The sequence below is a fragment of the Jaculus jaculus genome, chromosome 6 (assembly GCF_020740685.1).
Source record: "Jaculus jaculus isolate mJacJac1 chromosome 6, mJacJac1.mat.Y.cur, whole genome shotgun sequence".
Taxonomy (NCBI): Eukaryota; Metazoa; Chordata; class Mammalia; order Rodentia; family Dipodidae; genus Jaculus; species Jaculus jaculus.
The window spans coordinates 40,066,419-40,087,884 of NC_059107.1; the positions used below are offsets into that span (position 1 = coordinate 40,066,419).

The following is a 21,466-nucleotide window of genomic DNA, read 5'->3' on the forward strand; positions in this document are numbered from 1 at the left end:
ACTGAATTACTTTTAGCTTATATAAATCTGGTATTAAGTGAAAATACCTAAGCTTTCAGCAGACTTTTAAAATACTCCTGCTTTGAGGTCCAGTAACACATTCTTTTCAGCCTACTACTTCCTCTCACCATCTGGGCAATAGCAACTTCTGTGGTAAATATCAGAAACATTCGTAACTACAGGTTTGGCCACAGTTAACTCTCCGATGAAAGGGAAAGGAGGACTGAGTGTTTGTGGGTGGCATTCTGACCTATCTTTGTGTGGATACAATGGAAATCTCCATTCCACAACTGATGAGAGGCAACAGAGAGGCAGTGAGCTCAGTGGCATTCTTTACAAAGGCCAAGGGAAGATGGACCATGGTGGGAAATCTGCACCCATTCCTTTCCACTGCTGAACTTCTCTCTTAAACCAGGATTCCATGATCTGGAAAAGGCAACAGTATAAGAGAGGATTTGGGTTTTTCTTTTTTCAAGGTAGGGTCTCACTGTAGCCCAGGCTGAACTGGAATTCACAGGCAAGCACTTTAACTGATAGGCTATCTCTCCAGCCCAACCTGTAATTCACTATGTAGTCTCAGGGTGGCCTCGAACTTACAGCGATCGTCCTACTGCCTCTGCCTCCCTAGTGCTGAGATTAAAGGCACGTGCTACTGCACTCAGCAAGGATTTCCTTTGAAGCAGAGGGAAAAAAAATCCGTTTTTTCTCTATTCAACTACTCTCAAACTTTCTTAGGCACCAGAAAGTCAACTATTCTTATGTTCACTGTTAACCACATACAAATGTGAATATTCATCAAGAACAAAAAAAAAACAGTTGGTATCTGCCCTAGATGTCACACGACCCATGGGAATGGACCAAACAAAGTTCTACTTCTCTAACACCTAAGAGAGTTGCAAACCTGAAGATCTGGCATGGTCATTAAAAACAAAAAACAAACATAATACCGGGTGTTTGCCTGCAAAGTCAAAGGACCCAGGTTTGATGCCCCAGGATCCACATTAGCCAGATGCACAAGGGGGCACATGCATCTGGAGTTCGTTTGCAGTGGCTAGAGGGCCTGGCGTGTCCATTTTCTCGCTCTCTCTTTCTCTGTCAAATAAATAAATAAATAAATAAATAAATAAATAAAAACAAAATACTGGCAGACATTTTATACTCTTTAGAAACAGGAAAATGAGAAGAGAAAATAGGAAGAATAAAAGATTGGAGGATGACTTCAGACATGTATCCTCAAGGTGGAAAAAAGCACTTCAGGTAGAAAGGGGAACATGAACACAACTGAGGGGCAGCAAGAGGCTGGAGGTGCAGCTCAGTGGTACGGCACTTGCGTGTTATGCATAATTATGGCCTTTGGTTTGATCCCTAGTACAGTAAGAAAACAAAAACAAAAAACCCCAAGAAGGACACCAGAAGTGCTCAGTGAATGCTGAGAAGCCCAGCTTGGCAGAAGGAGCAGGAGCTTGAGAAGAGCAGTACAAAATCAGACTGAATGGCAGGTGAGTATCTTCTACCTCTCTGCTGAATCTTCAGGTCAGAGGTCCTGGCTTCTACTGAGTTTGCTGCTAGTGAACTGTGTAAGCACAAGTAAACCACTATGCGCTGTCACTGTGCTCATCTGAAGAACAGGAACAGGTTCAGCTCTTTTTAGTTGAGCTCTATCCAGAAAAGCTTCAAGATCCCTCCTCCCCAGATCCCAGTGACAAAGAAAAGAGTGGGTTTATTACCCACACTTCTCTGCTGGGAACAATCAATCCTGGGTCCCAAGTTCTGCCATCTCACCTGAAATCATCGCCTTCACTGAGGGCTTCATCCTGCATAACCTTGTGGCTCCCAGATTTAACAGACACCTTGGCCACTTTGTTTTTGGCTGGACCACCTGCTGGGCCTTCTAGGTGACTGCAGCCTCTCTTCCTCTTTCCTTGTGACACTTTTGAGGGTAAGCATTTCTTTATCTGTTTCAGTCTCTCATCTTCAAGGACATCTAGGTAACAACATAAAACAAGAAGCAAGCAGTGAGAGGAAAGGTGAAGGGAGTATGGCTTATGATCAGGTTCATGAGAGGCCCTGTAACCCATCTCAAGCTACATAATCCTGCACCATCATGTGCTCTCACACTTTCTTCACCTGCAGCCTATACTAGGTTCACAATTAAAAAAAAAAAAAAAAAATCAGGCTGGAGAGATGGCTTAGCAGTTAAGGTGCTTGTCTGCAAAGCCAAAGTACCCAGGTTCAGTTCCCCAGGGCCCACATAAGCCAGATGCACAAGGTGGCACATGAGTCTGGAGTTTGTTTGCAGTGCCTGGCACACCCATTCTCTCTCTCAAACAAATTAATTAAAAAGCATCCATTTTTCAAGCTAGAAATAAAATCCAGGGCCTTGCACGCGCTCTTAAAATAGCTTGTTTTCTGTTAAGGAGAAAATTAAAAGTCCATGAACTATTGATTTTAGTTAACCTAGGGTATCTAAACAATCTGTTTATTTACATATTATTATTAAGTAACTTATAAATAATATAGCAAGGAAGGATATTTTCTCCTTTTTTGCAAATATATTCATAAAAATGATAAATAAATATTCCTTTGCTTTTCCATGACTCTACTTCAATTTATTTTGGGAACTGATAATCTAGTTTTTAAGGTTCCGAAAGGGAATTATCAAATTCATTCATTCCCTCCATTCATCATTTGTCCAGTTGACTTTCTGGACAGGCATTTACATTCCCTGAACATATATTTTTTGCATGTTTATGTGAAAGGGGTGAAAACTCTTACCCTTTTTTTTTGTTGTTGTTTGTTTTTGAGGTAGGGTCTCACTCTAGCCCAGGCTGACCTGGAATTCACCATGTAGTCTTGGGCTGGCCTCAAAGTTACAGCAATCCTCTGCTTACAGAGTGCTGGGATTAAAGATGTGTGCTTCCAGGCCTGGCCTCACTTAAAAGATACACACACATATATATTTTCAAGGAGGTGGGAGAAGAAGACTGGGTGTGCCAGGGCCTCTTGCTACTGAACTCATGAACTCCTTCATGCACCAATTTGTGTATCTGGCTTTACATGGGCACTGGGAAATCCAACCCAGACCATCAGGCTTTGCAAGCAAGTGCCTTTAACCACTGATCCATCTCTCCAGCCCTCTCTCATTCACTTTTCATCTAAATGAAATAATTTAACTGAAGTTCATATTTGTTTTAATACTAGATGAATCATTAATTCAGTCATGTTTTGTTTTAAAAAAGTTTCCGGGCTAGGAAGATAGTTCAGTGGGTAAAGTGATTGCTGCACAAGCACGAGGACCTGTGGTTGGATCCCCAAATGCACATAAAATGTCAGGAGTGGGGCTGGAGAGATGGCTTAGCGGTTAAGCGCTTGCCTGTGAAGCCTAAGGACCCCGGTTCGAGGCTCGGTTCCCCAGGTCCCATGTTAGCCAGATGCACAAGGGGGCGCACGCGTCTGGAGTTCGTTAGCAGAGGCTGAAAGCCCTGGCGCGCCCGTTCTCTCTCTCTCTCTCTCTCTCTCTCTCTGTCTTTCTCTCTGTGTCTATCGTTCTCAAACAAATAAATAAATAAAAAAAATTTTTAAAAATGTCAGGAGTGGAAGAGGTGAAGATAGGATCCCCAGGGCTCACTGGCTAGCGTCTAGCAGAATTAGTGAACTCTAGTTTCAGTGAAAAACACTGTCTCGAAAATTAAGGAGAAGAGTAATAGCAGAACACCCTCTACGTCAGCTTCTAGCTTCTACATGTACACATCTGCAGTAGCAAGAGACCCACACAATTTTAAAAAATGTTTCAAAGAAAGGCCTCAAACTTGTAATAAGCCTCCTGCTGTAGCCTCCCAAGTCTGAGTGTACAGGTGTGCACCACCACTCAGAAATTCTTAACAAATGCTGAGTACAGGTGTGCACCACCACACTCAGCAATTCTTTTAAAAAATTATATTTATTTATTTGCAAGCATACAGAGATACAGAGAGAATGGACACACAAGGACCTCTAGCCATTGCAAACGAACTCCAAGAATCTTCAGCTTCTATCAATAAGCAAAAGTGAAAAATATTTCATATGTAAAATGAAAGAAAGACAGTATTTCAGCCAGATATGAGAGCATATACCTGTAATTCCAACAACCTGGTATGCTGAGACAGGACGATTATGAATTCCAGGCAAACCTGGGCTACAGAACAAGACTGTCCCCAAAACAAAAAAGGGGCTGAAAGCCAGGCGTGGTGGCGCACGCCTTTAATCCCCGCACTTGGGAGGAAGAGGTAGGAAGATTGTCATGAGTTCAAGGCCACCCTGAGACAACATAGTGAGTTCCAGGTCATCCTGGGCTAGAGTGAGACCCTACCTTGAAAAACCAAAAACAATGGGTGGGGGGCTGGAGAGATGGCTCAGCAGTTAAACATACTACATGGAAAGCTGACAGCCTGGGTTCAAGTCCCCAGCACCTATGTAAAGCCAGATGAACACACACACAAGCGCACACAAATAATTAAAAAGCAAAAGAAATGGCCACTGTGCTTGCTTTTCCAGCAAATGAGATTTACCATGAACAGTTGTATATGGCTTCTAGCAACCTCTCAATGCACTCAGAATGAAATTCAAACTCCTTAGCTTAACTCCATGCTAAGGGTCCTTCCCTTTCTTTACCTCAACTCCTCCCACTCACCCCCTTCACTACTCTGTCCAGCCAGGAGGCTGTAAGCTTCCTGTTCCCTCTACACAGAACACTTTCCCCAGAACTTCCTATGAACAGGTCAACATTCAACTGACCACAGATGCTGCCTGTTGTTGACACGAATGGAAGTTGTATTATACCAACCTGTTTACTCTGGCCATTGCTCTTTTCCTTTTTATCTTGTTATGTGCACTTACTGGCTATGGTGGTTTGAATGTAAATGTATGTCCCCCATAGACTTGGGTATTTATTTATTATTTATTTATTTGGGGGGGGGGTAGAGAAAGAATTAGGTGCACCATGACCTCTAGTCACTACAAACGAACTCCAGACACATGCACCGCCTGTGCATCTGACTTATGTGGGTACTGGGAAATTGAACCTGGGTCCTTTGGCTTTGCAGGCAAGCGCCTTAATCATTAAGCCATCTTGCCAGCACAACTCAGTGTTTATTTTTTAATTTAATTTTAATTTATTTACTTGAGAAGTAAAGAAAGAGGCAGATAGAAAGAAAGAATGGGCACACCAAGGCCTTCAGCCACTGCAAACAAACTCTAGACGCATGCCCCATCATGTGCATCTGGCTTACCTGGGTCCTGGGGAACTGAATCTGCATTCCTTGGCTTTTCAGGCAAGCACCTTAACCACTAAGCTCTCTCTCCAGCCCTTAAATTTTTTTTTCTATTTATGGGGGGGGGGCGCAGATAGAGAGCCAACTCAGATATTTCTGATTAAGATTAAGCTTCCTCCTTAAGTCCCCAGCAGCCTGCTGGAAGAGGTGTGTCACTGGAGGTGGATCTTGAGTACAGCCCTAGTTGGTGTGTAACGAAGCAGTATGAGCTCATGCTTGCTGGTGCTGATTTCTTTCTCTGTGCCATGGATGCTGAAGTGAGCCAGTTTCTTCCACCAGGAGGAAACTTACCCTGGGAATGGTCAGCCTGAAATAAATAAACCCTTTTTCCTATAAGTTGCTGGCATACTCATTCTCTCTGTCTCAAATTAAAAAAAATTTTTTTTCTTTGCAAGCAGAGAGAGAACAGAGAAACAGGGAGAATGGGTATACTAGGGCCTCTAGCTACTGCAAATGAACTCCAGATGCATAGGCTACCCAGCATCAGGCTGGTCATTAGGTATTGCAAGCAAAAGACAAACTCTGAGCCATCTCTCCAGCCATAAAAATGTTTTTTAAAGGCTATAGTGAAGAAACTTCACTGAAAAGTCCCCAGATTACTGTTCTGTGGCCTAAATCACAACTGTAAGGTCTTTGCAACCACAACTAATATGTTCAACTTCAAATCCTGGAAACTGCTTGGAAACATTGCAAACTCTGCTAGCTGGAAGAACTTAGACTATGTTTGGGTGTATCATTTCGACCTGTATGCTACTCTTGAGCTAGCCAAACTGAACATCTAACATGGGACCATGCCAAGAGCTTTATGGGCTGCCTCACTGAAAACTCACAACCACCCTGCAGGCTGTAGTATGATCCACAGCGGAAGTCCAAGGGCTAAATTACTTTTGGCAACAGATCCATGTGCACATAACTACTAAAATATTGCAGATGCACAAAGCTGGTGTCCAGGTGAAGCAATAACCTTGGAGAAATGCTTCTCAGGCCAAAGGCATTTCCATTTGTTTAAAACTTTTACTCTTTGAATTATCACAACAAAATACAAACTGAGCACAATGCCAGCTTTCTCGCACATCTCTTGCTGAAAGAGTAACTATCATGAAAGTCACACATTAAACAACTCAACTTTTCCAGAAAACATTTCCCAATCAATGTCACCTGTCAAACTTGATTGCTACTCTGGAAGCTTCAAAGGTCTGTATCTTCTCCTGTGATATTTCACATGCTTTACCTTGGATGATGTACATGCAAGTATATGTTAACAGTACTCTGTAAACTCTTCCAAGATTCCTTTACTACCTGTCACCTAACTGGTGAGCAGCACATAGCATATGCTCAAAAATATCATCTGTGGTCGGGCATGGTGGCGCACACCTTTAATCTCAGCACTCGTGAGGCAGAGGTAGGAGGATCACAGTGAGTTCCAGGCCACCCTGAGACTATTTTGTGAATTCCAGGTTAGCCTGGTATAGAGGAAGACCTTATCTCCAATGACCTCCCCACCATATCTGAATAAGTAAATGGACAAAATGAAACTTGAGTGGAGTAAGCCACCTCCTAAGTTTAGGAATTACTATTGCTTATTTCCTAATGAACAATGATCTTAAAATCTGCATAATCACAGAGCCTAGTGTTGTACAAGCTTCTGGGGTTACCTAGTCTAATTTCCTACCCAGTTATTTCAGAAGATCCAGATATCCCTTCTCCATCATCATATGTATTTTGTACATATTTAAAATCGTTTTGAGCATAAGTAAGGAGACAAGCAAAAGGAAGAATAAGATAGGACACATTAAAAAAAACATGATTTAACAAGGCTTATATAGGCAATCAAAAATAAAAATGAAGACCACCACAGAGGCTGGCAGGGCAATAATTGTGGTGAAATTGTCACAGAAATGGAAATGACAACCTTAAATTAGATGGCATGTCTTAAACCTGAAGTAGCGAAATTATTAACCCCATGCTATGGAAGAACATTCTGCCAAAAAGAAACATGAAAGGCAAAGGCTCCAACTGAGGAATAAACTTGGCATATTTGAGAACAGAAAGGCCATTTAGGGCTGAGCACGGTGGCACACATATGTAACCCCAGTCCCTGGGAGGTTGGATCCAGAAGGATCTAGAGTTCAAGGCCAGCCCGGTTCAAACAAACAAACATGTTGCAATAAGGAAGCAGGGGATCTAGAATGAAAAAACGGTAGTAGGGACAGCAGGAGAGTTATAATACTATACAAATTATGGGGTAGGGGAGAGACACTTAGGCCATTCTAAATGCGTTTGATTTTATGCTTAGAAAAGGGGAAAACAAAGAGGCTTGAAGTAGAAGCATGGCACATGACTTTTCTTGTCACTATAATTTGGACTGATGTGTGGAAAGGGATGAAGACAAGCCAGGAAGAGGCAACTTCACTCATTTAACTCAAAGACGACAACAGACTTAATAGCCATAAAAACAAAGGATAGGGCACAGACTTAGGTAGACCCAGGGCTGAAGTGGACTTGACGATGACCAGGTAAGGAAAAGCGGGAGGAAGGGTGTACTTTAACAAGGCAAAGGCATCTCTACTGACATGGGAAAAGGCGTGTTTAAAGGGAGAAACTGAGAGCTCTGAGGTGAGATTCAACTTGTTCTGGAAGTTGGCAGATCACAGCACTCTGCGTCCTATTTCAGTCAGTCCCGGCCCCCAACTAACTCCGCTGCGGTTTCCGCTCAACACCTGCCAAGAGGCAGGGCTTTCACCCCCTGGGCCACAGCAACAGGAAACGGGGCTACGCGGGGGCGAGGGCGGGGCCGGGGTGGGCTCCGGAGGACCCGGGCGGCCGGGATGCCGGCGAGGACCCGGGCCCGCAGCGCACAGGCGCGCGGCGGCTCCGCCCTCGGGAGCATCCCCCGGCCTCGCGAGCGGCCCGGCCCGGCCCGGCTCTCACCTGCCTCCTTACCGGGCGGGCCGGTGCTCACGCCCTCCGCTTCCGGCCCGCCGGTTTCGCGGCGCCGCGACCTTCCGCCGACCGCGCGCTTCCGAGCCATGCCCCGGCGTGGCACGACAGCCCGACCCCAGGGCAAGCCGAGGCGTGCGGGCCCGCCCCGCGGCCGAGCGACACCCCTCCGCGGAGAGCCGAGCCCCGCCTGCGCCGCTGCCCCGCCCCACGGGAACGCGGAAAGGACGAACCAGTTGTGCTTCCGGCGCACGGCGCCCTTCCGCTCCTGAGCACCGGAAGTGCCCGTGCGTTCTCGCGAGCCGCCGGAGAGGGCCGCGGGGCTGCGGACATGGCGGACGACGTCGATCAGGTAAGTGGGCTCCGGAGAGGGCTTCCCGCGCCCAGCCCCGGTCCTGCTCGGCCTCGCACGTCAGGGCCATCTCGTCCACATTCTGTGCCCGCCGGGAAGGGGCCTCTTCCCGGGCCATCTCCTCCACATTCTGTGCCCGCGCTCCTCTCCGTGCCCGCCGGGAAGGGGCCTCTTTCCGGGCCATCTCCTCCACATTCTGTGCCCGCGCTCCTCTCCGTGCCCGCCGGGACGGGGCCTCTTCCCGGGCCATCTCCTCCACATTCTGTGCCCGCCGGGAAGGGGCCTCTTCCCGGGCCATCTCCTCCACATTCTGTGCCCGCGCTCCTCTCCGTGCCCGCCGGGAAGGGGCCTCTTTCCGGGCCATCTCCTCCACACTCTGTGCCCTCACGCTCTTCTCCTTGCCCCTCAGGCTGGGAGAATGAGGAGTGTCAGCCCGCCTGACAGCTTACCCCTGGCGCCCTTTATGTCTCTTGAGCCTTTATCAGTAGTGTGCAAACGCTTATTCCCGCCCGTCTAGCTGTCAAGATCAAGATAAAGTGAAGGAGTTTTCACTTTCGAACTCAGCAGTTAATTTCACTTGTAACCAGCGGATATAGCCCACCAGCTTTGTGTGGTTCTAAGCACCAGGGACACTGGTCATGACTCACTTAGAGTCTGTGTTGTGGAGGAAGTCAAGCGAGCAGAAACCTGGGGTGCACAATAACAGCGGGGCCTAAGGCTTTTAAAAAACTTTTCTGTTCATTTATTTAAGAGCTACAGACAGAGAGAAAGAGGCAGAGAGAGAGCCCGCGCGCGCCAGGGCTTCCAGCCTCTGCAAACGAACAGCAGATGCGTGCGCCTCCTTGTGCATCTGGCTAACGTGGGTCCTGGGGAATCGAGCCTTGAACCAGGGTCCTTAAATTTCACAGGCAAGCGCTTAACCGCTAAGCCATTTCTCCAGCCCAAGGGGCCTAAGGCTTTTTCATCTAAGCTTCCCGCTTCCTCAGATGTGTTTTGCCTTTCCCAGGTAACCAATGTATATACCTCCCCTCCCATACACACACCTCTTCCTTAATGGACCGCGCCTTGGAAGGTGTGATAGAGATGTTTCAGTGCTGGACACTTCTCCCTCACTACTTCTTAGCACTGTGTTGCCTTTTGGATCATCCCAGTGGTCATCGCCGAGATGGCAAGGTTTTTAATCCTAGTTCAGAAGATCCAGGAGTTGAACCCAGATTGCCTGATTCCAAAACCAGTGTTTTCAACAGCCCTCTGTGCTGCCTACTGTTTATTGTACTGACCTATTGTCACCCCAAACTCAACTGGCCCTGTGCTAGATTCAAAGTCTCCCCTTAAATCTTCACCTCTGCTTAATGCTGTGACTAGTGCATGTTGTAAGTATTCTGTGACTGTTTTTCAAATGATTAAATAACATTGAAGATAAAACTAAGGTCCCTTTGTATACATCACTTAAGCCTGATAACAATATTAGGCAGATATTTTTGTTTTCTTGGAGAAATTAGAAGACTAAGACATAGAAAGATTAAAGCAACTTGCCCACGATCACAACATAGTAGTCATTCAAACTGCTCTTTAGTATTAGTACCTCATAAGCCTGCTTCTCTTATCAGCAACAGACCACCAATACCGTAGAAGAGCCCCTGGATCTCATCAGGCTCAGCCTGGATGAGCGAATTTATGTGAAGATGAGAAATGACCGAGAGCTTCGAGGTAGATTACATGTAAGTGTGTTAAATTACCTTGGTACCAGATGTTTCCTTCCTACTCTTATTCCATTGAAATCTGCAGTGTTAGTTGACTATTTTAATATTTATTTGTTAGAGACAGAGCAAGTCAGAATGGGTGGGGTGCGCCAGGGCCTCTAGCCACTGCAAATGAACTCCAGATGCATGTGCCACCTTGTGCATCTGGCTTACGTGGGACCTGGAGAATCAAACCTGGATCCTTAGGCTTCTCAGGGAAGTACCTTAACCGCTAACCTATCTCTGCAGCCCTTAGTTGACTGTTTTAAGTTGTGTAAGAAAGGAAGGTGGAAACTCACTTTTAGCCAAATGTAACTATCCTTTATTCATATTTTTAATATCCTTTCTCTTAATAGGAATATTTAGTATAGAACATTTTATCCCCTTCAGTTTCTGTTTACTTGTAACTTTTTGTTTGAAACAGTCTTGCCATGTATCAAACTCATGATTCTCCTCCTTCAACCTGCCAAGTGCTGGGATGGGCATGCCCTACCACTCCTGGCTTCGTTCTTTGTATTTAAAGAGTTTTGTCTTGCTTTTTACCTGTTGACGTGCACATGGAAAAAATTAAAACAGGCTAGGAATGTCGCTTGCTGGTAAGTGCTTGCCTGGCTATTACAAGGCCCTACATTCAAGCCCTCACATGACAAAGAAACAAAACAAACAAATTAAAACAACACCTGATTAAACGCTACAGAAAACATAGAATAAAAGCTGAAATGACTTTTATTTAATTGATGACTACTATTGAAGGTGGTTTATAAGCCCTCTTTTTTGTAGACTAACCATATATACATAACTGTGTATATCATCCATACAAAACAAATGTAACCTTAGTTGGATGTAGTGTCACATGCAGGAGGCTCATGTGTTGGAGTGCTATCCTGGGCTGCATGTTGGGGCTCTGTCTCAAGCTGTAGGATGTCTTTCTTTTTCATTTAATCATTTGTGAAAGTTATGGCTCGTGAGCACATACAAGCCTCCCTGTCTAACATGAGGGGACGCGTGGGCAGGAGCCCAGCAGCCTAATGACTGCATAGCATTCTCTAAGATGGTATGATATTTGCACTGTTTTCTATTTTTTTTGTCATTATAAATAATACCATTGTAAGTATTATTTTTATAAAATGGTAGGAGTGGATATCTTTGTAATACTGGGGATTGAACCAGGGCCTCACTTGATGCTAAGAAAGCAGTGTAGTACTATGCTAAATGCAGATTTTTGTATTTAATTTGAGACAGTCTCCCTAAGTTGCATGTGCTGATCTCAAACTCATAATCCTCCTACCTCATTCTCAAGTAGCTGGTATTATGGGCATGTGTACCAACCGCCCCTGGTTTGTTACTTTTGTTATCACTCTAACCTAAACTGAGAAAAATAGCTAATATCTATTGAGCATTAATTACATGCTGGGTACTATTACTCTGCATATTTCTATTTATTTGAGAAGAGGAGAGAGAGAATGGGTGTGCCAGTGCCTCTAGCCACTGCAAACCAACTCCAGATGCATCTGGCTTAAGTGGGTCCTGGGGAATTGAACCTGGGTCTTTCTGACTTTGCAGGCAGATGCCTTAACTGCTAAACCATCTCTCCAGACCAGACCCCTTCTTACAGTTTAGGAAACCCAAGCTTAGAAAAAGTTCTGAAAGTTCTGTAGAGTTGTCAGAGCTACAACATGAACCTAGCAGTCTCACTTCAGAGTCACTATTAAGAGCTATAGTTGGGCCAGGCGTGGTGGCGCACGCCTTTAATCCCAGCACTTGGGAGGCAGAGGTAGGATCGCCGTGAGTTCAAGGCCACCCTGAGAGTACAGAGTTAATTCCAGGTCAGCCTGGACCAGAGTGAGACCCTACCTCAAAAAAGCAAAAACAAAAAAAAAAAAAAAAAAAAAAGAACTATAGTTGGAAGCCACGCATGGTGGCGCATGCCTTTAATCCCAGCACTCATGAGGCAGAGGTAGGAGGATCGCCATGAGTTACAGGCCACCCTGAGACTACATAGTGAGTTCCAGGTCAGCCTGGGATAGAGTGAGACCCTACTTCAAAAAACAAACAAACAAAAAACTATAGTTGGGGGCTGGGGTGATGGCTTAGATGCTGCCTGTGAAGCAAAAGACTCAGGTTCAATTCCCCAGTACCCACATAAGCCAGATACACGAGTTCATTTGTCGTGGTTAGAGGCCCTGGCATGCCCATTCTCTCCCTCTCTCTCCCTCCCTTCTTTCCCCCTCCCTCTCTCTCCCTCTCTCCCACCCACCCCCTGTCTCACTTTCTCTCACTCTCTCAAATAAGTAAAAAATATTAAAAAGACAAGATCTTTAGTTGGTGCTGGAGAGATGGCTTAGTGGTTAAGACGATTGCCTGGGAAGCCTCAGAACCCAGGTTCAAGTCCCCAGTATCCACATAAGCCAGATGCACATGGTGGCCCTTGTGTCTGGGGTTTGTTTGCAGTGGCTAGAGGCCCCAGTGCACCCATTCATATTCTTTCTGTCTCAAACTAATAAAATTAAAATATATTTTAAAGAAAACCTGTAGTTTTCCTTCCTTGACACTTGAGCATAAAGAACCTCCGAGTTTGGGAAGGAGACAGTGGTCTTAATCTACATCTAGACTTAAGGGAGGAAGAACTCTGGGAAATGTAATAGAGTCAACCCTGAGGAGAAAAATAGAATGGATCTTAATTATCTGGGTTTATGCCACATGGAAAGACATGTTACCCTTAATTTGGAGGCTTCTTGAGTTCTTGACTTGGTTTTTTGGTTTTTGGTTTTTGGGTTTTTTTTTTTTTTTTTTTTTTTTTGGTTTTCTGAAGTAGGGTCTCATTCTAGCTCAGGCTGACCTAGTAGTCTTAAGGTGGTCTCAAACTCATGGCAGTCCTTATACCTCTGCTTCCCAAGTGCTGGGATTAAAGCACCACCACGCCTGGCTAGTTCTTGCCTCTGTATTAAGTGGCCCCAATTTTCTGTCTACTTATTTGCATACTCCGCCTAGCAGTTCCCCACATGGCTGGTAGACTGTTTTTATCTTGATGTGAGAAGACAAATCATTTAACACTTTGTTAGAGGTAAAATGTATGTGGGTCTGAAGAGGCCCCAGAGAGTTTTCCTTTTAAGTAAAATGAATGAACTTCAGAGGTTTCACTGAATGCCTTTGATATTTACTAAGCCCACCTGCCAAATCCACATTCTGGATAGGTTATATGCAGGCATAGTGTGCTCTACCTGGTTCATCTACTACTCTGGGATTAGTGGGTCAGTGACTGTTCTGTCTGGAGAACTGCAGAGCTGTCATCTTAATAGGTACACATTTAATTTAATTTAATTAATTAATTTAATAGATACACATCTTATACCACTTGCTGCTTCCTTGCTCTCACATCATTACATTCAGAACTGAAAGAAAACTGGTCAGTGAAGAATCTGGCATTGTTCATAATTAAATATTATAAATTATGTGACTGCTTTGGATATCAAGAAGGGCAAATATTTTAAAAGTAACTGAGTTATTTTGAACAGATTCACTTTTTAAAATACTTATCTATTTGAGAGAGAGAATGGGTATACCAAGGCCTCCAGGTACTACAAACGAACTCCAGATGCGTGCACCCTTGCACATCTGGCTTACGTGGGTACTGGGGAATTGAACCTGAGTCCTTAGGTTTTGCAGGCACTAAGCCATCTCTTCAACTCCCAAGCAGATTTATTTTTGATCATGTATATAATAAATGTTATATTAATGCAGCAAGAGTATTTTTTAGTTATGTGTAAAAATTTGTAATATTGTTATTGAATATGTTGCTTATAACTGATCCATTTACATATTATAAGCCCAGTTTTCATCCTGTCACAACTTCAGGCTTATGACCAACACTTGAATATGATACTGGGAGATGTAGAAGAAACTGTGACTACTATAGAAATTGATGAAGAGACATATGAAGAGATATATAAAGTAAGTAAGTTATACAATTTCTACCTATCACTTTGAAAATGTCAGTTCTCAGTGTGTAGCAGCATAACACATTTATGGAAACTGTCATGTTTAGATAACTATTTATAAACTTTACTGTTACAATATAGTAGTTCAGTGCAAAGGCTTGGGGGTCACAGATACCTGCTTTCAGGGAGGACTTGGCTTGTTCCTATGTGGATTTCCTTGGACAAGAGAATTAACTTGGTAGGCTTCTCACTGGTGAGCAGGAATGCTACTATTTATCTCAGGTTTACCAGATTCAGTGAGATTTTATATAACAGTAGTACAGGATAACAGTCTTTCATGTCACATGGATTTGACCTATCAGTACTTACTTTATAAGAAACTAAAACTGGGGGACTAGAGAGATGACTTAGTGGTTAAGGCTTTTGCCTGCAAAGCCAAAGGACTTTGGTTCCATTCCCCAGAACATGCATCTGGAGTTCATTTGCAGTAGCTGGAGGCCCTGGTGTGCCCATTCTCTCTGTCTGCCTCTTTCCCTCTCTCAAATAAATGAATAAAAAGAAAAAGAAACTAAAACTGGGAAATCTTTTTTGTTAATTTTAATTTTTTTAAATTTATTTAATTTGTATTAACATTTTCCATGGTTATAAAAAAAATCCCATGGTAATTCCCTCCCTCCCCCTCCACACTTTCCCATTTGAAATTCCATTCTCCATCATATTACCTCCCCATTACAATCATTGTACTTACATATATACAATATCAGCCTATTAAGTACCCTCCTCCCTTTCTTTCTCTTCCCTTTATATCTTCTTTTTAACTTACTGGCGTCTGCTACTAAGTATTTTCCTTCTCATGCAGAAGCCCAGTCATCTGTAGCTAGGATCCACATATGAGGGAGAACATGTGGCGCTTGGCTTTCTGGGCCTGGTTTACCTCACTCAGTATAATCCTTTCCAGATCCATCCATTTTTCTGCAAATTTTGTAACTTCATTTTTCTTTACTGCTGAGTAGAACTCCATTGTATAAATGTGCCACATCTTCATTATCCACTCATCTGTTGAGGGACATCTAGTCTGGTTCCATTTCCCAGCTATTATAAATTGAGCAGCAATAAACATGGTTGAGCATGTACTAAGGAAATGAGATGAGTCCTTAGGATATATGCCTAGGAGTGCTATAGCTGGGTCATATGGTAGATCAATCTTTAGCTGTTTTAGGAACCTCCACACTGATTTCCACAATGGCTGGACCAGATTGCATTCCCACCAGCAGTGTAGAAGGGTTCCTCTTTTTCCACATCCCCGCCAATATTTATGATCATTTGTTTTCATGATGGTGGCCAATCTGACAGGAGTGAGATGGAATCTCAATGTAGTTTTAATCTGCATTTCCCTGATGACTAGTGACGTAGAACATTTTTTTAGATGCTTATATGCCATTCGTATTTCTTCCTCTGAGAATGCTCTATTTAGCTCCAAAGCCCATTTTTTGATTGGCTTGTTTGATTCCTTATTATTTAACTTTTTGAGTTCTTTGTATATCCTAGATATTAATCCTCTATCAGATATATAGCTGGTGAAGATTTTTTTCCCATTCTGTAGGTTGCCTCTTTGCTTTTTTCACTGTGTCCTTTGCAGTGCAAAATCTTTGTAATTTTGTGAGGTCCAAAAGTGAGAAATCTTTAAACTATTCATGCTGTCAGAACTATAAACCTGTAAGATGGTTAGCATATGTTTGTTTATTTGGCAAGTTCCCCCCTCCCTCCCTCCCTCCCTCTCTCCTTCTTTATATATATATGTATATATACACACACATGCACACGCACACACATATATTGCCCAGGCTCAAACTCCCAATCCTCCTGTCTGCCTCCTAAATGTAGTCACAGGCATACACCATCATACCTGGTTCATAAATAACAGTTTTATGAACAATAACTATATTTTTTGAAGTGAAATATTTAGGTAAGAGTTGTTTAATGCCTGGCTTAATTGATAATAAGACTTACACATCTTTTTTTCCCCCACATTAAGTATATTGGGACATGTTGTTGTAAGTTAAACAAAATCTGACCATGAAGGCATTGAGAGATTACATTTAAAAAGCCTTTAGAGCCGGATACACGACAAACCTTTAATCCTAGCAGAGAGGCAGAGGTAGAAGGACTACCATGACTTCAAGGCCACCCTGAGATTATATAGTGAATTCCAGGTCAGCCTGGGCTAGAGTGGGACCCTATTTCAAAACACACACACACAAGCTTTCAGATGTAACAAGCACCTATTCACTATGTAGGCTCAGGTTGGCCTCGAACTCACAGCAATCCTCCTTCCTCAACCTCCTAAGTGCTGTGAGTAAAGGTGTGTGCCACCATACCTGGCTCTGTTCTTTCTTCCTTTAAAAAAATTAGGCTAGAGAGATGGCTTAGTAGTTAAGTGCTTGCCTGTGAAGCCTAGGGACCCCAGTTCAAGGCTCCATTCCCCAGTACCCATGTCAGCCAGATGCACAAGGTGTCACATGCATCTGGAGTTCATTTTCAGTGGCTGGAGGCCCTAGAGCACTCATTCTCCCCCCCCCTCCCCGCCTGTTTCTCTGTCTTTTGTTCTCAAATAAATAAATAAAATATTTAAAAAATTATTTGCAAGCAGAGAGATAGAAGAGAGACAGTGAATGAGCACACCAGGGATGCCATCCTCTGCAAATGCACTCCAGATGCATGCACCAATTTATGCATCTGGCTTTAAATGGGTACCAAGGAATTGAACCAGGGTTGTTAGGTTTTGCAGGCAAGCAGTCTTAACCACTGAGCCGTCCCTCCAGCCCTGGATGTCCTTTTCTCTCTCTCTTCTGCCTCATTTCCTTCACACAAATTCTCTCACTGCACCTACAGTTTTTCAGTTGGACCGGATGGCTAGCAAGCCCCAGCCTCTTAGCACTGGGTTACAGTTTACACAGCCATGGCTGGCTTTTTTTTTTAAATAGGTGCCAGCGATTGAAATCAGGTTCTCATGTTTTCTCAGCAAAAGCTGAAGGAAGGATCAACAGTCCCAAAACGGATGCAAACCCACAGGCCATAGGTATTTCATGGGACTTTCCCCTATAACTTACAGTGATGGCTTAGTGATTTGCTCATGGGACAGCAGAAAGCAGTTAGCCTTGCTCTTCTTTCTTCCACTTCTCCATAGAGTGTTTGTTTTGTTAATTGCTAAAGTTATGCTTGGCTCCAGCATACTCCAGCCGTCCATCACATTAACCACCTTCCTTCATAGAATTCAGTTTGGCTCGCCACTGGTTTCTCTGGGATATGCTGTGCCTTTTTGTAACAGAGCAACCTTGTACCTAGGCCTGCAGCACCCTCCCTCACCTTTCAGGGGGTCTCAGACCCCCGCACCCGCCCCCCCCCCCCACATTAATGTCCACCATTAGTTTCACCAAGTTTGTGTGTAAAGGCAACACGTTTAATCTGATTTTTGCCTCAGGGGCTGAGTTCCTTTGAGAAATTTTACCAGCCTTGTTCATATTTTTTTTTAAATTTTTATTAACATTTTCCATGATTATAAAATATATCCCATGATAATTCCCTCCCTCCCCACCCCCACACTTTCCCATTTGAAATTCCATTCTCCATCATATTACCTCCCCCTTGTTCATATTTTGGTTTGTTGTTTTTGTACTTCTTTAGTTTGGGCTCTAAAAGCAGCTGGCTATTCTAACCCTCTGGGTCCTATTTCTTTTCATCTTTGTCCAAAAAAACCAGCCACTTCTTGCCTGAGCTCCTCTCTTATACTTACTTGCTGAATGCTTCAGGTTACTAGCAATACCTGTTAACATTTGACTTTTTCCAACCACTTGCTTGAGTCTGTAGCTATGGGAAGTCTTTGAGCTACTCCTAGTTTTACCTTACATCTTGCCAAGGCACAATGAAGACTCCAAACATGCCATGTGTCTGGCTGCCCAAAGCCTGACCACTAAGCTGAAGTCTCCATGTCTGCATTGTGTATATGTGCCTATAGGAGCACGTGTAATGGCTGAATGGGGGCAGATTTTCTGCCCACAGGACAGTCCGTGAAGTTTTAGGTCAGCACGACAGCTCTCTTTCAGGTGCAGGTTTCTGTCAATGGCTCTGCTATCCCCTAAGTTCTCAGTGTTTCAGAGACCATTCAGTGGTAAAGGAATGACACAAATTGGCATTCATGGGAAGTACATGGGTCAGTCTGGATGAGGCTAACGCAGTGGTTAAAACTCAGTCTGTGCTGGGATTGGGGCTGACACTCAGTTGGAGAGCACTTGCTTAGTATATGCAGGCTCTCTGGGTTTAGTCCCCAGCATTCAAAAAACGTCATTCCTAACTAGACACACTCCTGTAATCCAGCACTCAAGCAGCTGAGGCATGAGTACCAGGCCGGTCTGGGCCACACAGAGAGAAAGCCCCTGTCTCCAAAAACAAACAAACAAACAAAAAAAAAAACTTTTACCCTGTGGCTAGATGTAGTTCCAAGGGAACCTCTGAAATACAGTCTAGCTACATGCCCAGGAAGAGGAGAGTGGATTTGGGTGAGTAGCTCTGGTCTCTGCCACAATTGTCATTATTCCAGAAAATAAAAAGCAAAAACTAACAAGTTGTTTTTATTATTGTTAATAATATTATTTTAAAGAAAGTGTTTTGGGGCTGGGAAGATGGCTCAACAGTTAAAGATGCTTGCTTGCAGACCCTACCAGCCTGGGTCCAATTCCCCAGTACCCACTTAAAGCCAGATGCATAATGTCATGTGTTATGCTTCTGGAGTTCATTTACGGTGGCAGGAGGTCTTGGCATGCCCATGCTTGCTCTGTCTTGTGCTCTCACGCTCCCCCTCCCTCCATGTGAGCGTGGGAACTTAGATTTGCATGAGAAGTACTTTTATCTGCTGGGTAATCTCCCCAGCCACAAAGTCCATATCTCTCTATAAAAACATTTTTACTTATTTATTAATTATTTATTCATGGTGGGGGGATCAAATGGGTACGCCAGGGCCTCCTGCCACTGGAAACAGGCACAGCACTACATTGTGCATCTGTCTTTATGTAGGGACAGGGAAATGGAACCCAGCTCTTCAGGCTTTGCAAAGCAAGCGCCTTTGACCACTGAACCATCTCTCCAGCCCTTTTTCTTTCTTTTGAGACAGGGTCTCTCACTAGCCCAGGCTGACCTGAAACTCACTTTGTAGTCCAGGCTGGCTGTAAACTTGTGGTGATTCTCCTATCTCAGCCTCCCAAATGCTGTGATAGGTGTAAGCTACCATGCCCAGCAAGTTGGGTTCTTTATGTTACAGAGGTGACTGGTTTTTATAGTCTGGCTTTTTTTTTTTTTTTTTTTTTGAGGTAGTGTCTCACTCTAGCCCAGGGTGGCCTCAAACTCACAGTGAGTTTACTACTTCTGCCTCTGAGAATGCTGGGATTAAAGGCTTGCACCACCACCCCTGGCTTTTATATATGTATATATGTATATATATATATGTGTGTGTGTGTGTGTGTGTGTGTGTACATGTATATATATATATATATGTTTTTATTTATTTATTTATTGCCAAGGAGAGACAATGGGTGTGCCAGGGCCTCCAGCCACTGCAAACGACTCCAGACACATGCGTCACTTTGTCCATCTGCCTTTACATGGGTACTGGGGAATCAAACTCAGGTCGTTAGGCTTTGCAGGCAAGTGCCTTAACCATTAAGCCATCTCTCCAGCGGTGTGCGTGCATGCACACTTGTGTGTGTGTGAGTAAAGTAATCCATGTTTTAAAGCTTATCTCAACACAAATAAATGACACACACATTTATATATAAATGCGTTTTTGTTTTTCTCTTCCAGTCAACAAAACGGAATATTCCAATGCTCTTTGTCCGGGGAGATGGGGTCGTACTAGTTGCGCCCCCATTGAGAGTCGGCTGAAAACAAATATCTATCCTGTGTAGAGAGTAGGAGACTATAATTGCCCCTTCATGTGGACAAGACATTCAGAGAGAGAAGCCTGCGAACAAGTTGATCGTAAGCAAAGACCCGAGGGCTCCCCCACCGGAAATGAGTTCATGGCAGCTTACAACTTCTTGAGCTAAATGGCATTTTTGTTTTTCTTCAATCTTTCAATAAATGTTGTCACCAAGGTGCTCTTTTTCAGGAGTTGGTTTGCGCTATTGTTCTTGCAGGCAGCTTCTGATTGTTTTTTCTTTAAAATTAAACTTGGTTTCCTTTTTTATTTTGTAATGTGTCTCCTGTAAATTCTTTCAGTGAATGTCTGGCTTTCATTTCATCCACATAGGCAGTGCATCTCCCTTGTTGAAGCACCAAACTGAGTGTCAGGAAGAAGAGTATTATACGCTTGCTTTCATCTGAGAAGACAGCTGTCTACACCAGCAGTTACAGAACATGAGAGCAGTGCTGGCAACAGCTCACATTGAGGATGCCATCAGAGTGCAAGGGTGAGGGCCCAAGACAGGCCACAGGGGAGGTGGTGGTTACTGCAACACTGGCATTCCAGGAGAACACAAAGCAGCTTCTGCTCCCGGTGCTGCACTTACTTTATGACTGAGGAAACCCACTTCCACTCTTGGATCACAGTTTGCCAATGGCAAGGCGTCTAGAGCAACAGCCTCAGCAGTCCGCAGAAGGTGGCCAAAAGCAAAGCTACTTAATTTCTAGCTTCAGTCAGCTGCACCCTTTGCAGTATGTAACATGCTAGAATCTGTAAAATGTATCAGGACAGGGTTTGAACCCAACACCCTCCACTAAGCAGGGTACTACATCTATGTAGAGAACTGAGCTAGGAATAGCCCAGTGGGTGAGCGCTTGCTTGTTCAGCGTATGTAAGTGTAGAAATGTTTTGTGCAGGACTTGCTTGTATCACACTGAATGTGTGTGCTAATCCATCACCAAGCACATGCTCATGTAAGCAGGATATTTTAAGCCATCTACAAGGAAGATCCTTTGAGTAGATGTCATTTTTGATTTCAATCTTTATTGTACCTGTCCCTGCAAGTTAGTGGGGAAGAGAAAAACAGGTGTGAGTGAGCGTATGGGGGTTTTATCTTACACAAGTTGGCAGGAAAGACCCTTGCTTCAGTAACTACTGCCTCATTGTCCTTAGGGTTTGGTGATGCTGGGAGGTAACCTGGTCACTGGAGAAAATGGGACTTTGTATTTCTA

The 21,466-nt window shown here is 43.9% G+C and overlaps 2 protein-coding genes across 3 annotated transcripts in view; one reads left to right on the forward strand and one right to left on the reverse strand.

The window, feature by feature from the left end:
• The window catches only part of Xpc (XPC complex subunit, DNA damage recognition and repair factor), a 32,989-nt gene extending 24,657 nt beyond the window's left edge, over positions 1-8,332 (reverse strand). The window contains exons 1-2 of the mRNA XM_045152573.1: positions 8,241-8,332; positions 1,783-1,984 (exon numbers count right to left, since the gene is read on the reverse strand). Of these exons, the coding sequence (XP_045008508.1) occupies positions 1,783-1,820 (38 nt within the window). The 5' untranslated portion in view covers positions 1,821-1,984; positions 8,241-8,332. The remainder of the gene's footprint in view (positions 1-1,782; positions 1,985-8,240) is intronic.
• Positions 8,333-8,468: 136 nt separating this feature from the next.
• Positions 8,469-20,527, forward strand: Lsm3 (LSM3 homolog, U6 small nuclear RNA and mRNA degradation associated). 2 transcript variants are annotated; one of them, XM_045153057.1, is made up of 4 exons: positions 8,469-8,601; positions 10,212-10,322; positions 14,199-14,298; positions 20,135-20,527. In XM_045153057.1, the coding sequence occupies exons 1-4, from the start codon at positions 8,581-8,583 to the stop codon at positions 20,236-20,238; spliced, it is 336 nt and encodes a 111-aa protein (XP_045008992.1). In that variant the 5' UTR covers positions 8,469-8,580; the 3' UTR covers positions 20,239-20,527. The 2 variants fall into 2 exon arrangements, with proteins under 2 accessions (XP_045008992.1, XP_004671750.1); XM_004671693.2 differs by having other exon boundaries at positions 14,199-14,294.
• The last annotated feature ends 939 nt before the right edge of the window (positions 20,528-21,466 follow it).